Here is a 20,235-nt window from a genome sequence, read left to right as displayed (position 1 = left end):
TGGGCACATCATCTATGGACACATCTCCACCCATGGACACATCTCCACCCATGGACACATCTCCATCCATGGACACATCTCCATCCATGGATACATCTCCATCCATGGCCACATCTCTATCCATAGACACATCTCCATCCATGGATACATCTCCATCCATGGACACATCATCCATTGACACATCTCCATCCATGGACACATCTCCATCCATGGACACATCATCCATGGACACATCATCCATGGACACATCTCCATCCATGGACACATCTCCATCCATGGATACATCTCCATCCATGGGCACATCTCCACCCATGGACACATCTCCACCCATGGACACATCTCCATCAATGGACACATCTCCGTCCATGGATACATCTCCATCCATGGCCACATCTCTATCCAAAACACATCTCCATCCATGGACACATCATCCATGGACACATCTCTATCCATAGACACATCTCCATCCATGGACACATCATCCATGGACACATCTCCATCCACGGACACATCTCACCTGGGCTCAGTTTTACTGTTCCCTTTACAACCCCAGGTTCCACCAAGGACATTCCCTGAATCCCAACTCTCCACCCCCATTGCTCCGCAGTTCTCTCCTTCCATAATCACTCCTGTGTGCCTTAAATCCTCTGGGAATTCCAAGGAACATATCCACCCTGGAAGAGCTTCTCATGGTTTTTAGGGCCTGCTAAAAAGCCAGCTCATCAGGACACTCAGCACTGCTAGGAGGGGGTTTAACCACACAGAGGATCAGAAGCTGCTTTGCCTTTAGTCATCACAAAGCCTGGAAGAGGATAGTTGGAATGCCTGAAAAAACTCCCAAACCAGTGACTCTACATTAGAAGAAATATTCCACAAAGAGATGGTGTCAGATCAGCCACTTGGAGCCTCCAGACAAAGGTTTCACCAGGATATCAGAGCGAGAGGTGTCTCAGCAGTGACAGGAATTGCTGGTCATTAAGTACTGGAAGGACTGGAAATAAAGACAAACCTGACACTGAGGAACTGGAAGGTGAACAGTACAGACAGAGCAGCAGAGAAACGTGGTGTCCCTTTGGCATGGGAAGAGAGGACATTGTGGGCTCAGATAACTCAGTTCAACAGGCAACAGAAGTTAGGGGGGGAAAAAAGGAAGAAAAACTGACTTTAACTGTCAGAGTTGGTAAAGAGAAAAAAAGTGAATAATAATACAGCCTTTGGAAGAAGCTGCCACACTCTCATGGGGAAATCTAATTTGTCTTTCTGGCAATTATCCTTCTTTGCCATCTCACACACGTGTCTCGTTGGTGTAGGTGGCTTTTCCCACCTGGATCAAAGGACTTGTTGCTCTATTTCTTCTCAAGAAACCTGAAAATTCATAAAGCTTTGTCATGTCAAGGGGCAGCACTGAAGTTACAGTGGGCTGGGAGAGAGAGGTTAAACCATTCCCACAGCCTGTTACTCCAGGAGAAGGGAAACACTCTGAATCAGTGCTGTGGGAAAGAGCTGGAAAGAATTAAAATGCAAAAGACACACAACTTGATTAGCCCTGAACTGAAAGACTTCTGAGCAGAGCGTTTTCAAACTGATGCATGTCCTTGTAAGATAAGAGAAACATCTTCAAAAGAATATTTGTGGGCTTATAAGCTCTTTACTCTGTGCACAGAACTTCTGGTTCTGAAATGCAGCATGACAGCCTAATGGATGTTACAGTTTTGAGGAGTTTATTGGAGAAAGTGGTGGCAAAATCATTTGCATGGATTACATTGCTTGGCTTCACCTCTGTTTAATTCCTCTGAAAGGCACAATTGCCTTTCAACTGAAGGAGGGTAGATTTAGATGAGATACTGGGATGAATTTTCCCTTGTGAGGGTGGGGAGGCCCCAGCACAGGTTGCCCAGAGAAGCTGTGGCTGCCCCATCCCTGGAAGTGTCCAAGGTTGGATGGAGCTTCCAACCCAAACCACTCTGTGATTCTGTGATAATATAATTCAAATTACAGAGAAGGCTGTGAGAAACATTAAAGACACTTCAGAGTGGTCAATAAATGATAAACATGATGTTAAATTAAAATCCTTGTTGACCAACAGGAGATAGAGATGGAGTGATTTTAGTCACTCACATACTTGGTCTTAAACCAGTCACAGCCCTTGGGATAAAAACTTGAGCACTACCAAGGCCAAGGAAAATGCCTTTCCAGCTCCAGCAACTGCTCAGAATACGTCAAATATTACAGAGCAGAAACAATCTAAGTATTGAGATGCCATTTGATAAACAACTGGAATGCAGCTTTTCACTCTTCCTACCTTGCATCAAAAATAAACGAGAAAAAACAAGCAACCAAAATGCTCAGGAAGGTTATTATAAGTATTAGAGGCCTGGTGAACCTTCCATGGGAAGAGAGGGGATGGAGCAGATTGGTTCTGTGTGCTCTGGAGCAGAGAAAATAAGAGGACACAAGGTAGAGGGAAATTAAAGAAAGAAAAGTAATTAAAAGAAGCACAAAGTGCACTCCTGAGCTCTTCCTCTCACTGCAGAAAGGATTTAAACTGAGGGCAGGACACAGTTGGGTGGCTTGGTTTATTTTTTCAAATCAATCCACTGTTAACATGTGGAACTCTTTGCTACAAGAGTCAAGGAGGTCAAGGATGGGAAGGATTTAAAAACCATTAGATATTCACACGAATAATAAGAAAACCCTCCAGAGTTCCATCGGAGCAGAACACCAAGACTTTTGCTCTTTCCTTTATTGAATCTCCCTGCCTGGGGCTGGGCCAGGAGATTTCTGTCCTTCTTCCTCCACCACAGTCCTGGACAAGGAAGAGCAATGATCCGGTTTGAAAATTCCAGATCATTTCCCAGCTGAAATCCCGGCCTTCAGAACAGAGCTGGGAAATCCCTGTCGGCGGCACAGTCCCAGATTTCAGAGCCTGAATTCTAAACACTCCACTCCCTGTTCTGCTTTGCCTTCACACTGCATTTGGTATTCAAAGATTTTATTAACACTGCTAAGCTGATTTTAATTACTGTTATTATTCAGCTGTACTAGGAAGCTTTTTTATATTCCTATTGTATTTTCAACAATGCCTTTACACAGTATTTTTATTATTCCCTGATTCAGCTCTTTTGCACACACTTCCCTGTTCTACAAAACCTTCTGGATCTTGTGTTATTAAACTAAATCAAAAGATGTTCATTTTACAGCAGTTTTACTCCGTGTTGGTGTGGCATTTATTCAGCCCTGGCAACACAGGAATAGAAGAGCCAGCCATTCCCACGGGGCTGCAAAGCTGGAGCAGGGATTGATTGTACATTTTATAACTTTTCCAGCTCAACTTTAACTCAAGTTCAGCTGATGATATCTTCATGGTGATCCCTGCATGGCTCTTCTTGGCAAAACAGGCACCTAAATGAAAGCTTTGTCCCTGTAAGGGAATTGTCCTCTTTATTTTACAGATGGGAAACCGGGATTCAGAGACCAAAAATCACAGGAGCCTCTAAGTAAGATGGCATTAAACCAAGAACCACAGTGCACTCTGCTCCAGCCACTGCACAAACCACTCATTAATTTGAATTTGAGGTCGCTGAAAACAATGAGAAGACAAATTATAGATGGAAAGGAAAGTGAATGATTCTTTTTCTGATTCCTGCAGAATCCCAGAATGAAGGGTGGCTGCCTGGCTGAGGGCAGTTGCTGCTGAACAGTCCCAGGGAATAGAAGCCTGGCAATAAAGCTGGCACTCAATTGTCACTTTGTGCAGGAAATAATGGGTTTGAGCCACCACATAAACGGTGGCTACTTCGTCCTCTTTTATATTTGAAAGCTTCAGAGCTCATGCCCAGATCTGCAGAGAGACCTCGGCAAACCAGAGGGCTGGGAATCACCAACCATGGGAAGTTCAACACGGGAAGCGCCGGATTCTGCCCCTGGGATGGGGCAGCCCTGGATGTACAGACAGATTGGGAATGAGAGGCTGGAAAGCAGTGCTAGGAAAGGGCCCTGGGGGTCGTGGTCAGTGGCCAGTTGGCCCTGAGTCAGCAGTGCCCTGGCAGCCAGAAGGGCAAAGCCTGTCCTGGGGACATCAGGGAGGGGATTGTCCTGCTCTGCTCTGCCCTGGGGCGGCCTCACCTGCAATATTGGGGCAGTTTGGGGTGAATATACAAAATAAGGAAGATATTGAGCCATTAGAGAGTGTCCAAAAGAGGGAATGAGGATGGGGAAGGGCCTTGATTTGAAGCCGTGGGAGGACACTGAGGGCACTTGGGGTGTTCAGCTGGAGAAGAGGAGACTGAGGGGAGAGCTCATGGCAGTTCCAGCTTCCTGGGCAGGGGCAGAGGAGGGGCAGGGACTGAGCTCTGCTCTGGGGGGACCAGGGACAGCACCCAGGGAATGGTTGGAGCTGTGTCAGGGCAGGGTCAGGTTGGATCTCAGGGAAAGGTTCTTCCCCCAGAGGCTGGTTGGGCACTGCCCAGGCTCCCCAGGGCAGTGGGCACAGCCCCAAGGCTGCCAGAGCTCCAGGAGGGTTTGGATGATCCTCTGGGGCACAGGGTGTGACCCTTGGGGATGTTCCTGTGCAGGGCCAGGAGTCACACCGGATGATCCTTGTGGGTCCCTCCCAGCTCAGCAGATTCTGTGATTCCATGATCACTGCCCTCAGGAAGGTCCCAGGACCCACAGCAGGGCAGAGCCCCATTCCCTGGGCACAACGAGCCCTTCAGAGGAGGAAGAAGAAGCAAAGCAGTAGGACCCAGGTGAAGTGCTCTTCACCCAGATTGTGCACATAAACCAGAAACTGTAACTTCAAACAAGGGCCACCTACATCAGAACAGCCCCAGGATACTCTGGTTTGTCCCTGGCTCATGCAGCTGATGCTGCAGTGAGTTGCTGTGACCACACCACCGCTCGCTTGCACAAGCACATTTTAGCCCAGCAGGCCCCTGGCATCAGCAGGATGAGTGATGGCACGGCCAGGAGTGATGGCATGGTTTGAACACGGTGCCAGCCCATGTTTTCTGAGCTCTGCCAGGTCTATCAGCTGATGTCAGGTGAGTCACTGTGTGACTCTGGCCCTCAGCCTCCCCGTTTGTAAAGGGCAAGGATTTTGTAAAGGAGCTGATCTGTCCACAAAGGCACCTCACAGCCTGTTTGAGAAACCAGCACTTCTTTTTCTCTCCATCATTGTTTCAAAAGGGGTTTTCACCTTACTCAGGTGTTTCAGCTTCTCAGCAAAGCAAGCAAGGAGGAAATTACCCCCCAATTTCCTTGATGCTGCATGATAGAATTGCACAGTGGTTATATGAGGACTATTTGAGCTACTGTATAATGCAGACAGATTATAGGTAATCAAAGGAAAAGCAGAGCAGGCTATTTTTTGTTAAATGGGTGTGTCTGGGTCCTTGTTAAAGTTGCTCAGGGCTTGCAATAAAGTGCAATGTTCAGATATAATGGTTATAAAGCAATGTTAATATGTGCTGGGGGGAGTTTCATGCAAGTGAGCTCCATAGCTCATAAAAATGACACTGGGGTGTATTTTACCATCCCAGCAAAAAAGGCTTGTAAAACAGCTGTGCTGGAAAGTAAATAAAATAGAAATGACTCATAGAGAGGAACAGTTTCCCCACTGTAGAGACTTTGGGTACTGTATCACTTTTTATATTATGCTGTATTAAGACAATTGCTTTGATCTCAGCAATAAAGGAAGTTGGCTCAGCTCCTTCAGTCTTGCTTAACCAAACTGAGCTCTTCTGCAATAACTTTAGTGGCAGTGCTCAGAAATAACTAAAGTTATCTTCTGCAATAACTTTAGTGGGAGTGCTCAGAAAGAATCCCCCCAAAAATCAAGTGCTGGCTGGGCCCTCTCCAGCCTTGTGTTCCCTCCATGGCCAACCACACCCAGGACTGCTTCTGGGCCTTTGTCCTCTCTCACCACCAGACTCTACTGGCCCCAAGAGCGAGGTGAGGAGATCTCTGGTCTTACCTGCTTTGAAGATCCACTCCAGGTACCCGTTGAGCTCCCGCTCGATCTGCTGCTGCCGGCGGAGCTTCAGGAAAGCTCGGCGGTTCTCCACCCGCTCCCGCTCTTTGGCAAATTCACTGTGGAGAGGCAAGAGAGAGGAGACCACCTGTCACCAGCAGCCATGGAAAACACACAGCCCTCCTTCAGCCTCTCAGGTTGTGTTCATGAAGCTTGTGAAGTCAACAGCAGTGAGTGGAAACCACAGCAAGCGACACCCGACAAAGTACGACTTGACTGGAGCTCAGTCGAGTTTGTTTCTCTGCCTCTCTCACCCTGAAAGAACCTGAAAGATTGTTTCTCTGCCTCTCACATCATGAAAGAACCCGCAAGCTGCCCTGTGCACACGTTTCTCGAGCCCTTTGGCCACACCACAGCCATTGCAAGGAGACCCTGGTGCACAGCCAGTCACGCAATACCAATTATTATCCTCAGCGCTAAAATCCATCTCTCTCCACGGCAGAATTTCCCCTGGAAGCACAAGATTAAGTCACAGAGATATCAGCACTCTTGTGAAGAGATCTGCTCTTCCATGACAGCCTTTCATTTTTTCCCAGGCTTAAGATGTCTGTGAGAAACAGGAGCTGCAAGTCAGGCTGAGTGCTCTGGGGTTGAGGTGAAACAGCTCAGATTCTCTATGTTGAGGGTAAAAATGATCCTGCTATTTGCTAAAATCACATGGAAAGCAAGTATCTGGTATCAAATTATTAGAACAGGGCTGTACAGGGAATTCAGAACGGAAAGTTCATCCAACCATTGCAATAATCACATCCAAGTACATCCTGCTGCCCAGTTTAAAATGATGCTGAGACAAAAGCACAGCCCTCAGCCAAGACAACTCACTCTGGGGCTTTCCCCAAGCTGATTCCTGTCACCTCTGAGAAGTTTCTGATGCCTCAAGTGAAGATGTATGTGCCCATCTGCCATTCATAGAGCTCTGAGCCAGCCTCTGCAGCCCCTCCCTTTGGGCACACACTGGAGTGACTCTCAAAGAGGCTTCATCTCTGTGGTTAGGATGGGATCAGGATTCTGTCCCTCAGGTGCTCCAGAACCTCACTCATTCAACATCTTGGTGTCATCAGTTAACTGGTAATTGTTGCAAACCTGTAGTTAACCACTGATTTTGACTAAAATCTCATGTAATCAACACACAAATGTTCTCAGAAGCCAGCAAGGAGCAGGAGACGGGAGGAAGGAATGGAGGGAAAAGGAGCTCCAAGTGCCAGACACAGCTTTACATTCCCAGTCTACACTTTGTCCTCCAGAGGTGACACTTTTGCTTCGTTTGGCAGCACTGTCTGACCCGGGAGAAGGGACCGTGAGGAGAACTTGGCTCAGCACCGACCACACGGCACAGCCACCGATGGGAGAGCTGCCATCAGCTGAGCCCTTATCTCCATGCTGGCAGCACATCCCAGTCTCCTGACTCCCCTTTCCTGTCCCCCACCTGACAGGACAGCCCATGACCCCATCCTTGGAACAGAGGAAGTGAAAACACGGCTCTGAACCGGCAGCTCCTCCTTGGCATTCAGCACATCCCTGCGAGGCCGTTTGGGACCCTGCACGTGTCAGCCTGGGCACTCTGCTCCACCTCCCTTTCTGATGTTCTCATTTCTGGTTCAGTGCCTGCTGGTTGGGGCCATGGACCTTCTCTGAGTGTTGATTTCCCCCTGGAGCAGCAGGAAGGAGATCAGACAGAACGAGGTGACAACATGCATTTGAATTTCCAGGCGTGGAGGGGCCACGTTTAATGTGTTACAGGCTCATGTCACCACAAACTTCCCAGAGGAGGAGGCAACGCTGGGTAGGAAGTTTCCTAGAGGACCCCCGTGGGCAAGAAGGACAGCAGATGAGCCATGGCACTGCTCCCTCACCCCTCAGGAGCAGGGAAAGAAGAGCTTTCCTTGCAAAGCTTTTCATCCTCTGCCAGTTCCGATGCTGCCTAAGGAAAGTTAAACTCCCCAGGACTTGTCCCTTTAATCACAACTTTATATTTCAGAATCAGAGAATATCCAGAGTTGGAAGGGATCCACAAGGATCATTGAGTCCAACCCTCAAGTGAGTGGCCTGTACCTTAAATGTGTGGGAAGGTGAGGGAGGAACTGGGAGAAGCTGAAACCCTTCAGCAGTTTCTGTACAGACACACACGTCTCACAAGCCACCAGTGGGGAACTGCACCCTCCTGCCCCCTGGAACTGGCAGGTTTGGCATTCACAGAATTATTTTGGTTGGAAGGGACCTTAAGGATCATCTTGTTCCACCCCCTGCCATGGGCAGGGAAACTTTCCACTAGCCCAGGTTGCTCCAAGCCCAGTCCAACCTGGCCTTGGACACTTCCAGGGATGGGGCAGCCACAGCTTCTCTGGGCAACCTGTGCCAGGGCCTCCCCACCCTCACAGGGAAGAATTCCTTCCCAATATCCCATCTAACCTGCCCTCTGTCAGTGGAAAGCCATTCCCTCTTGTCCTGTCACTCCAGCACTTGGAAATAGTCTCTCTCCATCTTTCTTTTAGGCTCCCTTCAGGCACTAAAATGCCACAATTGGGTCATCCCAAAGCTTCTCTTCTCCAGGCTGAACAATCCCAACTCTCCCAGCCTTTCCTCCCAGCAGAGCTGCTCCATCCCTCTGATCATCTTGGGGCCTCCTCTGGACTCTCTCCAGCAGCTCCATGTCCTTGCTGTGCTGTTCCCCAGGGCTGGAGCAGCTCTGCAGGGGGGTCTAACCTGAGGGGCAGAGGGGCAGAATCCCCCCCTCCCCTGCTGCCCACGCTGGGGGATCAGCCCAGGGCATGGGGGTTTCTGGGCTGGGCCATGTCCAGCCTCTCCCCCACCAGGACCCCCAGGACCTTCTCCCAGGGCTGCTCCATCTGCTCATCCCCAGCCTGGATTGATCCAGGGGTTGCCCCAACCTGGTGCAGCACCTTGGGCTTGGCCTTGTTAAACCTCATGAGAATCCCATGGGCTTGAGCTTGTCCAGGTCTTTGTCCAGGCATTGGAGCTTCTCCAGGCACTACTGTGGAAGCTGGGAAGGTAATTTCCAGGAGAAGAAAATACCCTGAGTCTCTGCTCACTGAATTCCTTCTGAGGGTACAGAGCTGTAGCAAAATCATCCAGGTTGAAGAGTGGAGGGTCTTGATGGAGGGTCTTCCTGGCAAAAGGATGCATCACTTCTTCCTTCTCCTGTCTCCAGGAGATGGGAGAGAAGTTTGATGAAGCTGGAACTTGTTAAAAAGCTGTTTTCTGTATGAAATGTATTAATAAAAATGTGTGTCTCTTCCCCTACATTCATCACCATTCATGAGCTGAAATAGTCCCTCTTTGCTCCCAGATTTTCCATTTGAGAACTCTTCAACAAAATTCCAGAACACATTCAAAGGAAGGGGAGAGGAGGGGGAGGGGAATTACATCAAAATGCCATATTTAATCTGAAAATATTTCAACTGAAGTTTTCCTGCCAGCTGAAAATGAAAACACAGAAAGTCCCCTGGGAATGTTTGGGAGCAGTAAATAAGTTCCCTCTTCTATTCAGCATAATTCCTATTTATGTCACTGACTTGTAAAAATCTCCCAAATCACCAGAAAGGAAACCTGAGCAGAAATATGCAGGAATTTCTTCATAGCTGGTCTTCCATCCTCTGGCCAGCTCTGGAATGTGTTTATCATGAGGGTGGTGAGACCCTGGCACAGGTTGCCCAGAGAAGCTGTGGCTGCCCCATCCCTGGGAGTGTCCAAGGCCAGGTTGGAACAACCTGGGCTAGTGGAAGTTGTCCCTGCCCATGGCAGGGGGTGGGATGAGATGAGCTTTAAGGTCCCTTCCCACCCAAACCATTCCATGATTTTATGGTTCACCCACTCTCATCCCTGGCTCTCATCACCCAAAGAGCTCCAAAAGCCCTCAAACTGTTCATCTTCCAGCGTGTCCAGCTGGGCACGAAGAGCTGAAAGGTCAGTGCTCCTGCCCAGCACAGCAGCACGAGGTGCTGGGGGGTGACTGCTGCCTTCCAGCTCTCCTGTGACAGTATCTGTCATGGAACAAGTAGGATCCAAAGGAAGGACATCCATCCTGGAAACCACACGGCAGCCAGCAGAGCTCAGTGTGTCACATTTGTCTTCTCGAGAGGGGTCGGTGCTTAATGTCACCGGGAAATGGATGGTTGTTGCTTATCACCGTGGTGGGTGGAGGAGGAAAATAAATCTCAGTGTAAAAATGCACTGAAAGAGCCACTTCAGGGCGATTCAAGAGCCCCCCAAGCCACAGAAGAGGCACAATCAGCTCACGAGTAACCAGCAGGGTCAGTGAACATTATGAACTAATGAAATTCTTACAAGTCCTTTATCCACGCTGGTCTTAAACCAAAAATATTGTCACAGCAACCAAAGAGGGGTTAAAAAAATAAACAAACGCCAATCTTCATCCCCCGAGTCTCTGATTAACCTCCCTATGTGACAGCAGAGAGCTGGGATGGAGCATCTCCTGGTCTTGGCTTTGGTGGCACAGGCCCAGGGCCAGCGTCAGCAGCTTCCTGCGAGTCTAATCACATCATTAAACCTCTGCCAGTCGGGTTTTCCGCTTCGAAAGCAGACAAACTGCTTCCCGCTGCCGGGGAAGAGGCCGGGAGAGGTGATACAGCATCGCTGTCACCGCTCCCACTAATCGTGCTGCTGATTAGCGACTCGGAATAACAACACAGGTAATTAGCTCCTCGTTCCGAATAATCACACGTTCTTTCGAGCTCATGAAATCTCAGGTCTTAAAAGGGGAGAAGAGCCTTCAGCCGCTGAATCTGAAGCGTTCAGAGTGAAGAGAAAGCTGCGCGGATCTTGGAAGGACTCTGCCAGTGACTCCTGGAAAGCAGCTGTCGAGAAGTTTTAGAATTTTAAGTCTTAAAAATAAATTGAGGGAGGAAAAAAATCGGTTTTAGATCTCAGGTCTTCGCCAGCAGCTCCTGGAAAGCAGCTGTGGAGAACTTTTCGAATTTCAAGACTTCAAAATATAAATAAAGCAACCGGTTTTAGGGTTGGCTTCATCTCCAGTCCAAGCACATCAAAGGAAGGCACGAAGCTGAGCCCGGGTGACATGTGACATCCTGGGACATGGTCCTGCCTGGAGAAATACAGCCCTGGGGAGTGGAAAGGAGCCGGGACAGGAGCCAGATCCTGCAAGTGGGTGAGCTGCTGGCACAGGGACCAGCCAGGACTGCAGATGTTCCACTGAGTGACTCAGGGGCCAAACCCAATTCTCCAGGTGGAGACACAAAACTTGGCCCGGACGGGAGGCCTGGGGTGTGAGCTCGGCTGTGGGACGTGGAGCAGCGCCCGAGGATGGATCCGAGAGCTGTCAGCAGCCTGCAGAGCAGCCCCCACAGCCTCAGGAACAGGGAGGGACGGGCTGGAGGCAGAGGATGGAAAACAGAGGGTGGAAAACAGCAGCTCCTCTGAGGCAGAGCAGCATCACACACGTGCTGCGAGAGGAGCAGCGGCACAAAATCGTGGGTTGTGCTGCCGGGGCTGCCTGGGTGGGGAGAGGGGAAGGCTTAAAAATTCCTCTCTGCTTCAGTCCACCCCTTTTACAGCAAAGAAAGAACCTCCCGACACACTTAGTGCCCATTATCCCCTATTTCCCGCTAAGCTTTCAGCAGCAGCGACACCGAGGTAGGAATTTCCCTGCGAGGCTGCGGAGGGACTGTGGAGATAAGAAGAGGCTCTTGTAGCACCCCAGACACGAACATGCTGGATGATAAGAGAGGGGAGATGAATGCAGTGCTGTCTGCATCTGCCGCTGAAACCACATCTCTTGTGCTCTCGGTAGATACAACCACCTGCTCAGGGGCTTAGGATCACTCAGAAGATCCTCCAGAACCCCTCAGGGGAAGTGCTCAGCACCGGGATCACACACTTCCCAATATCCTGAGAGCATCCACAGGCAAGCAGAGAAATTCATTGCATTTTAAGGGTGGAAGCTCATTTCCTACCATTTGTTTTGGTTAATCAGCTGTGAGAAAGAAATAGAGAAAGAGCCTTCAGTTCGTTTTTCCTCTCCCTCCCGGGTGTGTTTTTGATGCTGGGGTTTGCCACCTTGTCCTAATCCAGCCGAATTCCAGCTGTTTGGGTGAAGCCAGTTACACTAATGTGGTAGGAAGATTCCTGCTCAGCAAACCCTCCCTGTGCTCCTGCTGTCCTGTAGGTCCTGCAGTACCCGTGAAATTGAGTTTTCCACCTCACACAGTCCTGAAAAGCCCCTCGGGGGGCTCATTCCACCAGGATCTGATCCAGTGAATATTCCTAACACTTCCCTCACTAACACACCAGCATCCAGCAGATTCTTCCTCCAGGAGATGAATTTGCTCTGCAGGTTCAGGTCTCTGTGTTTGGTGTTCCTGGAGAACATTAAACCCCTTATAAGGGGAAGCCTCTGCAGGATGCAACAAAAAAACCCAACACCTTTCTGACTGTGACTGTTTCTGCAACCGAGGACACAAAGCCTTGGCTGTGCTAAACGTTTGTTTTACCTCCTGCAAAGCTGTTCTTTGAAAGGCAGGGGCAGTGAGGGAGCCCAGCAGAAAGAGAGGGAGAGAGCCCATGGAGAGGGTGCAGGAGGGAGATGGGAGTGGGAAGAGAAAAAAGCAGGAGCTCAGTGTCCTGGATGAGGGTGCAGGAAGAGCCTGAGGACCTACTGAGCATCTGCTCCCCTCCTGGGGGTGCTGAGGTGGCAAAGCTTGGGGGGCTGAGCAGGGACAGGGGACACCAACTTCCCTCAATTCCTGAAGCATTTTGCTTCAACAAGCTGCACTCCACCATCACCAGGGACTCTCTGGACTCTTTCAGAGGTGAAAAGGCACAACTCAGCCCACAACACAGCTCTGAGAGCCTGGCAGGGCTGGAGGAGAATAAAAACCCTGCAGGGATGATGTCCTGCAGGCCACCCACCTCAGAGGCACCAACCTTCAGAGTTTCTCACTAAAACTCCTAAAGGAGAGGAGGAAAACCAGCCTCAGCAAGGGCTGGAATATTCACAGCAGCACACAGGAGGTGAGGGACAGGGGGAAGAGGTGGGGAGAGGAGGGAGAGCACCATTCCCTGCAGTGCACAAACCTGGGAGGATGCTGGGGAGTTAGAAATACGCTGTTAGAGCTTAGAAACTTGGCTTAGGAAAGAAAAATATGGACACATACAGGAGTAAATAGACAAACAGGGCATTTTCCAGCTGCCTGGACATGAGGCATCGTGGCCCAAAGCTGGGATGATGCAAATCCATGAGGACATGGCTCAGCTGTGTGCAGAACTGGCACCTGGCACCCAGAAGGGCTGGAAAATAAATGAGAGGAGATCAGCCAGGACACTGATTTCTTCCCCACAGCATAAGGTGTCTTCACCACAGTAAGGAGCAGGAGGAGCTCAGGATGAGCTGAGGTGTGGCTGTTCTCACCCCCAGACCAAACCCTCAAATGCAGAGAAACCTGCAGGCAGAACTCAATATAATTTGCTGCCTTTGACTTAGTGCTCTGAAAACATGAATAGAAATGAAAAGAGGGTATTTTTAAATCACTGGTTTTAAATACCTCTCAAAAATCAGAGCCAGGGCACCACTGAACACAGACAAAGCACATTGATTTGTGATGGGGTTTAACCCACGTGGGACACAAAGAAAAAGCAGGAAAATGCACCTCATTTGGGCAAGAAAAAATTCTGAGGGAGGTGAAAGGAAGCACATCTCAGGGGCACAGGGAGAGCACCCAAAACTGCTGGAATGAGGCGAAACCAAACAGCTGATTCACCTGGAAGGTGTAATTTCTTTAGGATTTCTTTGTGCTGGTGACATTTGGTGCCTGTAAGACATTGTTTTCCTGCCCATAAAGGCAGTTGGCTGAGAAGTCAGAGTTTTGAACCTTGCTATTAAACCAGGAAAGCCCAGAGAAGGACTGAGATTTCTTAGTGCTGAGATGACAGAGCTCTGTGGCTCATCATCCACCCCAGGCTGTCTCATCAGCTGCACAAAATCCCAAAGAAATATGTTCTATGTTTCTATCCCACCTGGAATTACAGTCAGCCAAGATCCCACTGGGCGTGATCATGTCCAGACTGAGCCCAAACACACAGAGCCAGCTGGCTGAGCTGCTGAACCCATCCTAATATCCTGCTTAGGAGTGAGGACTGGCTCAATCAATCCTGCACAGACAGAGCAGCTTCTGCTTCCTCCTCGTTGCTCTAAAGAGGTGGAACACACAGCTCTCCTCAGCCAGCTGAGGGAGGATGAAAGCATCACCCAGGGATTGATCTCAGCACCAAGCCAGGCTTCACAGCCACTTTTATCACTGAGCACAGCAAGGAGATGCTTCAAATGCAAGCCAGATATGGGATATGTCTTGTATTTCTAGAAAGAGAAGAGGAACAGCGCAGAGGTGAAGCCTGCAATTCATCTTTCTCCCTTCTTTTGTCTTTAAGTTCTGGCTTGTGCCCATTTTACTTTGATTGCCCCTAATCTGATTTGAAAAGCTGCCAGTGCCACAGCAGCAAGGAGGCAGCAGCAAAGTGAGAAAAAGGAGCTCAAAAGCACCATTTATCTCCCAGCATCATCCTGTTACAATTGCTGGCTGAACCTCTGGCTCTGTTCAGAAAGTTTCCGCCCCCGAGTCAAAGCAGAAGCCCCAGGAAATTCAAATTTAGGTCTCCTGTGTACCATGCCTATATTGCAGGCTTTAATTTCCATTGTGGTTTAGCAGAAGGGCAAAAAAAAAAAAGTCCAGCACTCCTGTACCAACCAAACCCACAAAAGGAGCAAAAGACCCACATTTAATAGGACATTTAACAGGACATTTAACTCGGTGAGATGGAGCTCACGTGGAAAGTCACTGCTCCCCACATCTCCTGCAAGAAAAACAGCTCCCTCTCCCACATTTCATGTTTGCAATGATGGCTTTCTTAGGAAGGGTGATGAGCAAGAAAAAAGGAAAAAAATGGAGAGTTTTTTCTTCTGTCTTTCCCCTTCTTTTAAAGAGTGGCCTTGGAAAAGACTAAAAGCAAGGAGAAAACAAGCAGGATCTCATCTCTTTCCATGATGCAGCTCTTCTACTGCAAATAATTAACACCTGGCAAAGTCAGATCGCAGCAGGTAACGGTGAACTGGGAACAAATTCACAGGGAAATGAATGATTGTCCCTGTAATAAGGGGAAGGAGGACAGAAGAACACTTTGCCATTATGACAAATTAATCAGGCTCGTTCTTCCCCGGCCCCTGCACGTCCTGCAGGCTGGAGTTTTATGATCTCAATCTGGCAAAAATCCTCAGGGTGGGAAAACCTGTCATGGAACTGAGCAAGTCACTGAGGCAGGGAGGGCAGGATGGGGCTGTGCTCCCCCCACCAAAGCCTCAGGGACACAAGGGACAGCACTGAGAGCCAGAGGTTTGGGAGAGTGTTCAATGGGACTGTGCCCAGAGAGCATCCACGCTGCAGATTGCTCCAAACAGGCTGCAGCAGGGGTTAAATTAATTAAAGAATGAAAGCCCTTTTTCCCTGCCCCTTGTTCCCCTGCAGGGTGCCAGCACAGCCTGTGGCTCTGTCCCTTGCCAGGCTCCTGCTGTCACAAAGATGCTGCAGCCATTCAACCTCTCTGCCTGCAGTTCTTACCCCAGGTGGGCTCAGAAAACACGAGGCAGGTGTTGCACATCCCAGGACAGAGCAGCCTGGCCCATTCCTGAGCAGGGAACCCTCCCCCAGGCCCTGTGGTGCCTCTCCACACCAGGTTCTTGCAGCTGAGTAAACCTCAGGAACAATCATCACTCTTCACTGGCTGGGCTGGGAATACCTCAGGCTTCACCATAAATATTTGAGGACATGACAAGCAGCATTTTTCACACTGCAGAGACACAGACTCTCTGTATCCAAATGCATCATTCCCAGGCTGTGCATTCCCTGTGTCTCCAGCCTGGGTGCTCCCCACTGCTGTGGGAAGCAGTGCCAGGAAGCACTTAGCCTTGAAAGAACTTCAATCATCTTCCTCCCAGTATCCCATGATAACATTTATCCTCTTTGCAGGGTGGAATCCAAAGCATCAGACCAAACAAATTGGATGTACAGAATCCTTGTATTAATACCCCGCTCGACACCCAAGCAGCAGAAAACTCCATAATCCCAGAAGTTTATGGGAGAAAGGTGCTGGTTGGGCTGAGAGGAGGCTGAGGGCTGGGAGGGAAAGAGCAGCAGGATGAGGAAAACAGCACTGGAAGTTGCTGCTGAGGGAGGGATCACCGGGAAGCCAAGGGGGGTATGGAGTGGGTGCCCATCCTGGGTGGCTGGAGCTGCCCAAGCAAGAAACCAGGACAAAGTAGGGAAACCACATGTGTTGGGCAGCACTTCTCAAACACCAGGGGTGTTTTTCCCTCCTCACTGCAAACTGTGCAGAGTTCCATAAAAAATTCATCAGGGTCATCACGGTGCATTTTCTGGTCGGAATTAAAGCCACGTCCCCCAACATCCCAAAAGCCAACGAGCCTGGGTTTCAGGAACACAGGAAGGCATCCGGGGTCAGTGGCTCCTGGCATGACTTGCACTCAGAGCATGCCCGTGGTGCCACCAGAGGCAGCCAATCTTTTCCCATGGAAAGGCTGCATTCCCTGTGATTGCTTTATTCCCTTTGTTGCTACCTGGGTCACAGATAATCTGAATAAACACCCAGCGCAGGCGGCACGAAAAGATGTTTCAGGAAAAATGTGTTATGGATACAAACCCTTTAAGATTTTCACTGCTGCTGAACTGGGCACCTGACAAAATGTAACCTCAGTTTCTGGGAGTGCCCCAGCTTTCTGGAACAGGAATAGCATGGATTGTCATGGTTAAAACAGAGAAATGAAGTTAAGGGCAGCTTTTCAGTGTGACCAAGACCTGGTTCATCCTTTGGGGTGAGTGGGTGGATGGTTAAGCAGAGCTTCAACCAAGTGTCTAATCTCCTAATTTCACCTAATTTGTAATTATTTTTTTTTTATCGTTTCTCTTTTCCTTTTTTCCTTTGTGTGTCTGGGGTTGGGGAGGGGTCAGGCTCAGGCAGTCACCCCAACATGCTTCCCAGCACGTGGATGGTTCACAAGGAGAAGCAAACGAGCCTTCTGAGTGTTAATAATATCAAAAGGGAGTGAAATCTCTGCTCCTGCCTCTGCTCTCCTGGCCCTGCACGGTCCTGAGCTCTCACATCAGCTCTGGCACTCAGTGAAAGCTCCCCCAGAAGAAAATAATCTGTATTTTTCTGCTCTATTGGTTCCTGCAGGACTGTTGGGTTTTATCAGCTCACAGAGGAATGAAGCACCAGAGAAGGAAAACAGAAAGTGGGGGGAATATAAAGGAGGAACTGAGGGGAAAATCCCTCTCCAGGGACACAAACCCACTGCTCCACAGCACATGGGATGCTGTGTCCTGCTGGGAGGCCCCAAATCTCCCCTAAACAACCAACCAAAGGCAGCTGCTGGATTTTAGGAGCTCAATTGCACCTCACTTGTGCCCCTCTGAGCACTGCAGAGCTCCAGGAAAACCCTCAACTCCTTCAGGAAACCAGCCCAGCCTGTATTTGCTTGTGATGGGTGACCTGGCAAAGGGGATCTGCTCCCAGTTTGCCCAGTCAGAGCCCACCTCTGGCACTGGGCTGAGCAGGCACAGCCCAGCACCCACTGTGGCTTCTGAAAGGACACGGACAGCCCAACACCCCCTTTGTGCCACCAGAAATGAGGTGTTTGCAACAACCCCCCATTTCCTTGGATCACGGGGAAGTCTGGATATTCAGGCTGGATATTCCCTTGCCCAGGGAGGGGAGAGGAGCAGAAAGCAGAGCCGTTCTGGGAGGGTGTTAATTATTAACCAAGAACAAGAGCACTGGCAGGGCTCTGATGAGCTCACACGAGGAGGACACGCTGTACAGCACCAGGGTCCCGTGGAAGCTGAATTATGGACTCAACATGCTTTTAATTACAGCTTTAGCCAGGTACTCAGGGTTCTGGCACAGCAACTGCAGCCTGAGATTGGGGGTTATTTTTATGATATGTTTTCACCAACACTTCCCCATCTCCCTGTCACTTCCCTGCCTTTGCTTTTGTTACAGAACCACAGAATCATGGAATCATTGAGGCTGGAAAAGAGCTTTAAGATCACTGAGTTCAACTGCCAACCAGCACCACCCCCATGGTCACCACTGAACCACGGCCTCAAGTGTCACATCCACAGATTTTTTTTCACCTTCCCAGGGGTGCTGACTCCACCACTTCCATGGGCAGCCTGTTCCAATACTTTCCAACCTTTTCCATGAAAACATTTTTCCTGATATCTGATCTAAACCTCCCAGGTACAACTTGAGGCCATTTGCTTTTGCCCTGCCCTATAATTCCGGAAGAATCAGCAGAGGGGAGAGGTTGTTTGCTCTTTATTTTAAAATGAGTATCGTCTCTTCTTTGACATTTTGTGAGCAGATGACACAGGGGATCTCAGCTGGGTCCATCTCCCTCCACTGCTCAAACAAAGAAAACCAGGAGCTCAGCCCAGTTATTTGAGGTATCTGTTGGGTGTTGACATGGGCTCACAAATAACCAGAGAAAGGCAGAACATTCCTTTCAGATTTATGGCAAAGCTCTCTACAGCCCAGTGTTAGTAGGAAGCTCAATAACTTCTCCTCATTTTAGATTTAGGCCAGGTTGGACAGGGCTTGGAGCAACCTGGGCTGGTGGAAAGTGTCCTGCCCATGGCAGGGGGTGGAAGGAGATGAGCTTTAAGGTCCCTTCCAAGCCAAACAGTTCTGTGGTTCTGGGATTAATTAAATTGCCATAATCTGTGATGGCAACTGCACATCTGCTTCAGAAATCTGTAGCTTCCTCTTTGCCCACTGAGGAACAAATATACAGGGAAAACCAGCTCAAAAATAACAACAATGGAAAACAGGAGCTGGACTCAATGGTCCCTGTGGGTCCCTTCCAGCTCAGGGTGTTGTATGATTCCAGCAGAGTTTCAGTGCAAGGGGACAGTAATGAAGATCACACACGAGCTCAGGGAAGTGGGGAGCTGACCTCAGCTTTACAGTTGTTTCCTGGGGGTGTTACATCCCCTGGTTCTCCCTGCTGTTCCCTCTCTGGAATGTGTGGAGAAGGAGAGCAGAGTATTCCCCCAGGATCCAGCACAGTGACATTAAAGGCTGAGGTGCACAGATCATGAAAATAAGAAGCAGCTGAGTTCACCCTGTTCATGGGCTATTTGTAGAATGCCTAACCCCAAATCAACTTGGTTTTATTGCAACAGGAATGTGGGGCATTGCCAAGAGTCTCTGCTGCTGCTGACACTTCCACTGGGATGTGGATGGTTCCATGGCCTGGAGTGAAACTGGACCATGTGGAAGTCAACATGCCAATGACCCTTTCTCCATGCAGAAACCCCTGTAAAGAAAAACCTCCAGCAGAAATTCATCTTTTATGGGGCTGTCTGGGGCTTTTGGCTACAGAATATGGAGCCACAGGACACACATTAACAGGGGATAATTGGTTAGAGAGGGAAAATATACAAGAAAAAAATAGATTAAAAATGAGGACCACTGAAAGATAAGAAGGAAAAGGTGTTATTTGTCATGCACTAGAACTGTCTCTACAGTATCAAAGTGACTGATCTTCTCAGGCACAGGGTGGGACTCTTGGGGATGGTCCCATGAAGGAGGGAAGAGTTGGACTGGATGATCCTTGGGGGTCCCTTCCAACTGAGCACATTCTGGGATTCTGTCACACAGAGATAACAGTCTCTGTCTTCAGAGGGTCCTTCCATCTTCCTGGTGCCTTTTCATCACCTTTTCATTCAGATACAGAATCATGGAATGGTTTGGGTTGGAAGGGACCTTAAAATCATCCAGTTCCACCCCCTGCCATGGGCAGGGACACCTTCCACCAGCCCAGGTTGCTCCAAGCCCCGTCCAACCTGGCCTTGGACACTTCCAGGGATGGGGCAGCCACAGCTTCTCTGGAGAACCTGTGCCAGGGCCTCCCCACCTCACAGGGAAGGGTTTTTTATACCCACTTTCCTTCCCTGCCCAGTAGCTCCAGGCCCACCAGGAGCCTGCTGAGCCCTGTGCTCACACCTGAGCTGGGATGTTCATTCCCTTCAGCCTCTCCCCAGGAATTATTCCAGGCAAGGCCATCAAACCACTCTGCCAAAAACAGGAATTAAAAGCTTCCCTCCATGAAGAAGAAATTCTCCCCATCACCACTAACA

At 49.4% G+C, this 20,235-nt stretch overlaps 1 protein-coding gene across 18 annotated transcripts in view; it reads right to left on the bottom strand.

Annotated features, from left to right (window-relative positions):
* CACNA1B (calcium voltage-gated channel subunit alpha1 B) overlaps positions 1–20,235 on the bottom strand; it is a 306,654-nt gene that overhangs the window by 147,131 nt on the left and 139,288 nt on the right. For all 18 annotated transcript variants that reach the window (XM_027687401.1, XM_027687403.1, XM_027687404.1 and 15 more), the window contains one exon: positions 5,975–6,090. In XM_027687401.1, the coding sequence (XP_027543202.1) occupies positions 5,975–6,090 (116 nt within the window). The remainder of the gene's footprint in view (positions 1–5,974; positions 6,091–20,235) is intronic.

This window comes from Neopelma chrysocephalum, unplaced genomic scaffold (assembly GCF_003984885.1).
Source record: "Neopelma chrysocephalum unplaced genomic scaffold, ASM398488v2 Primary Assembly neopelma1_74, whole genome shotgun sequence".
NCBI classification, from domain to species: Eukaryota; Metazoa; Chordata; class Aves; order Passeriformes; family Pipridae; genus Neopelma; species Neopelma chrysocephalum.
This window is presented reverse-complemented; position numbering and strand designations above follow the sequence as displayed.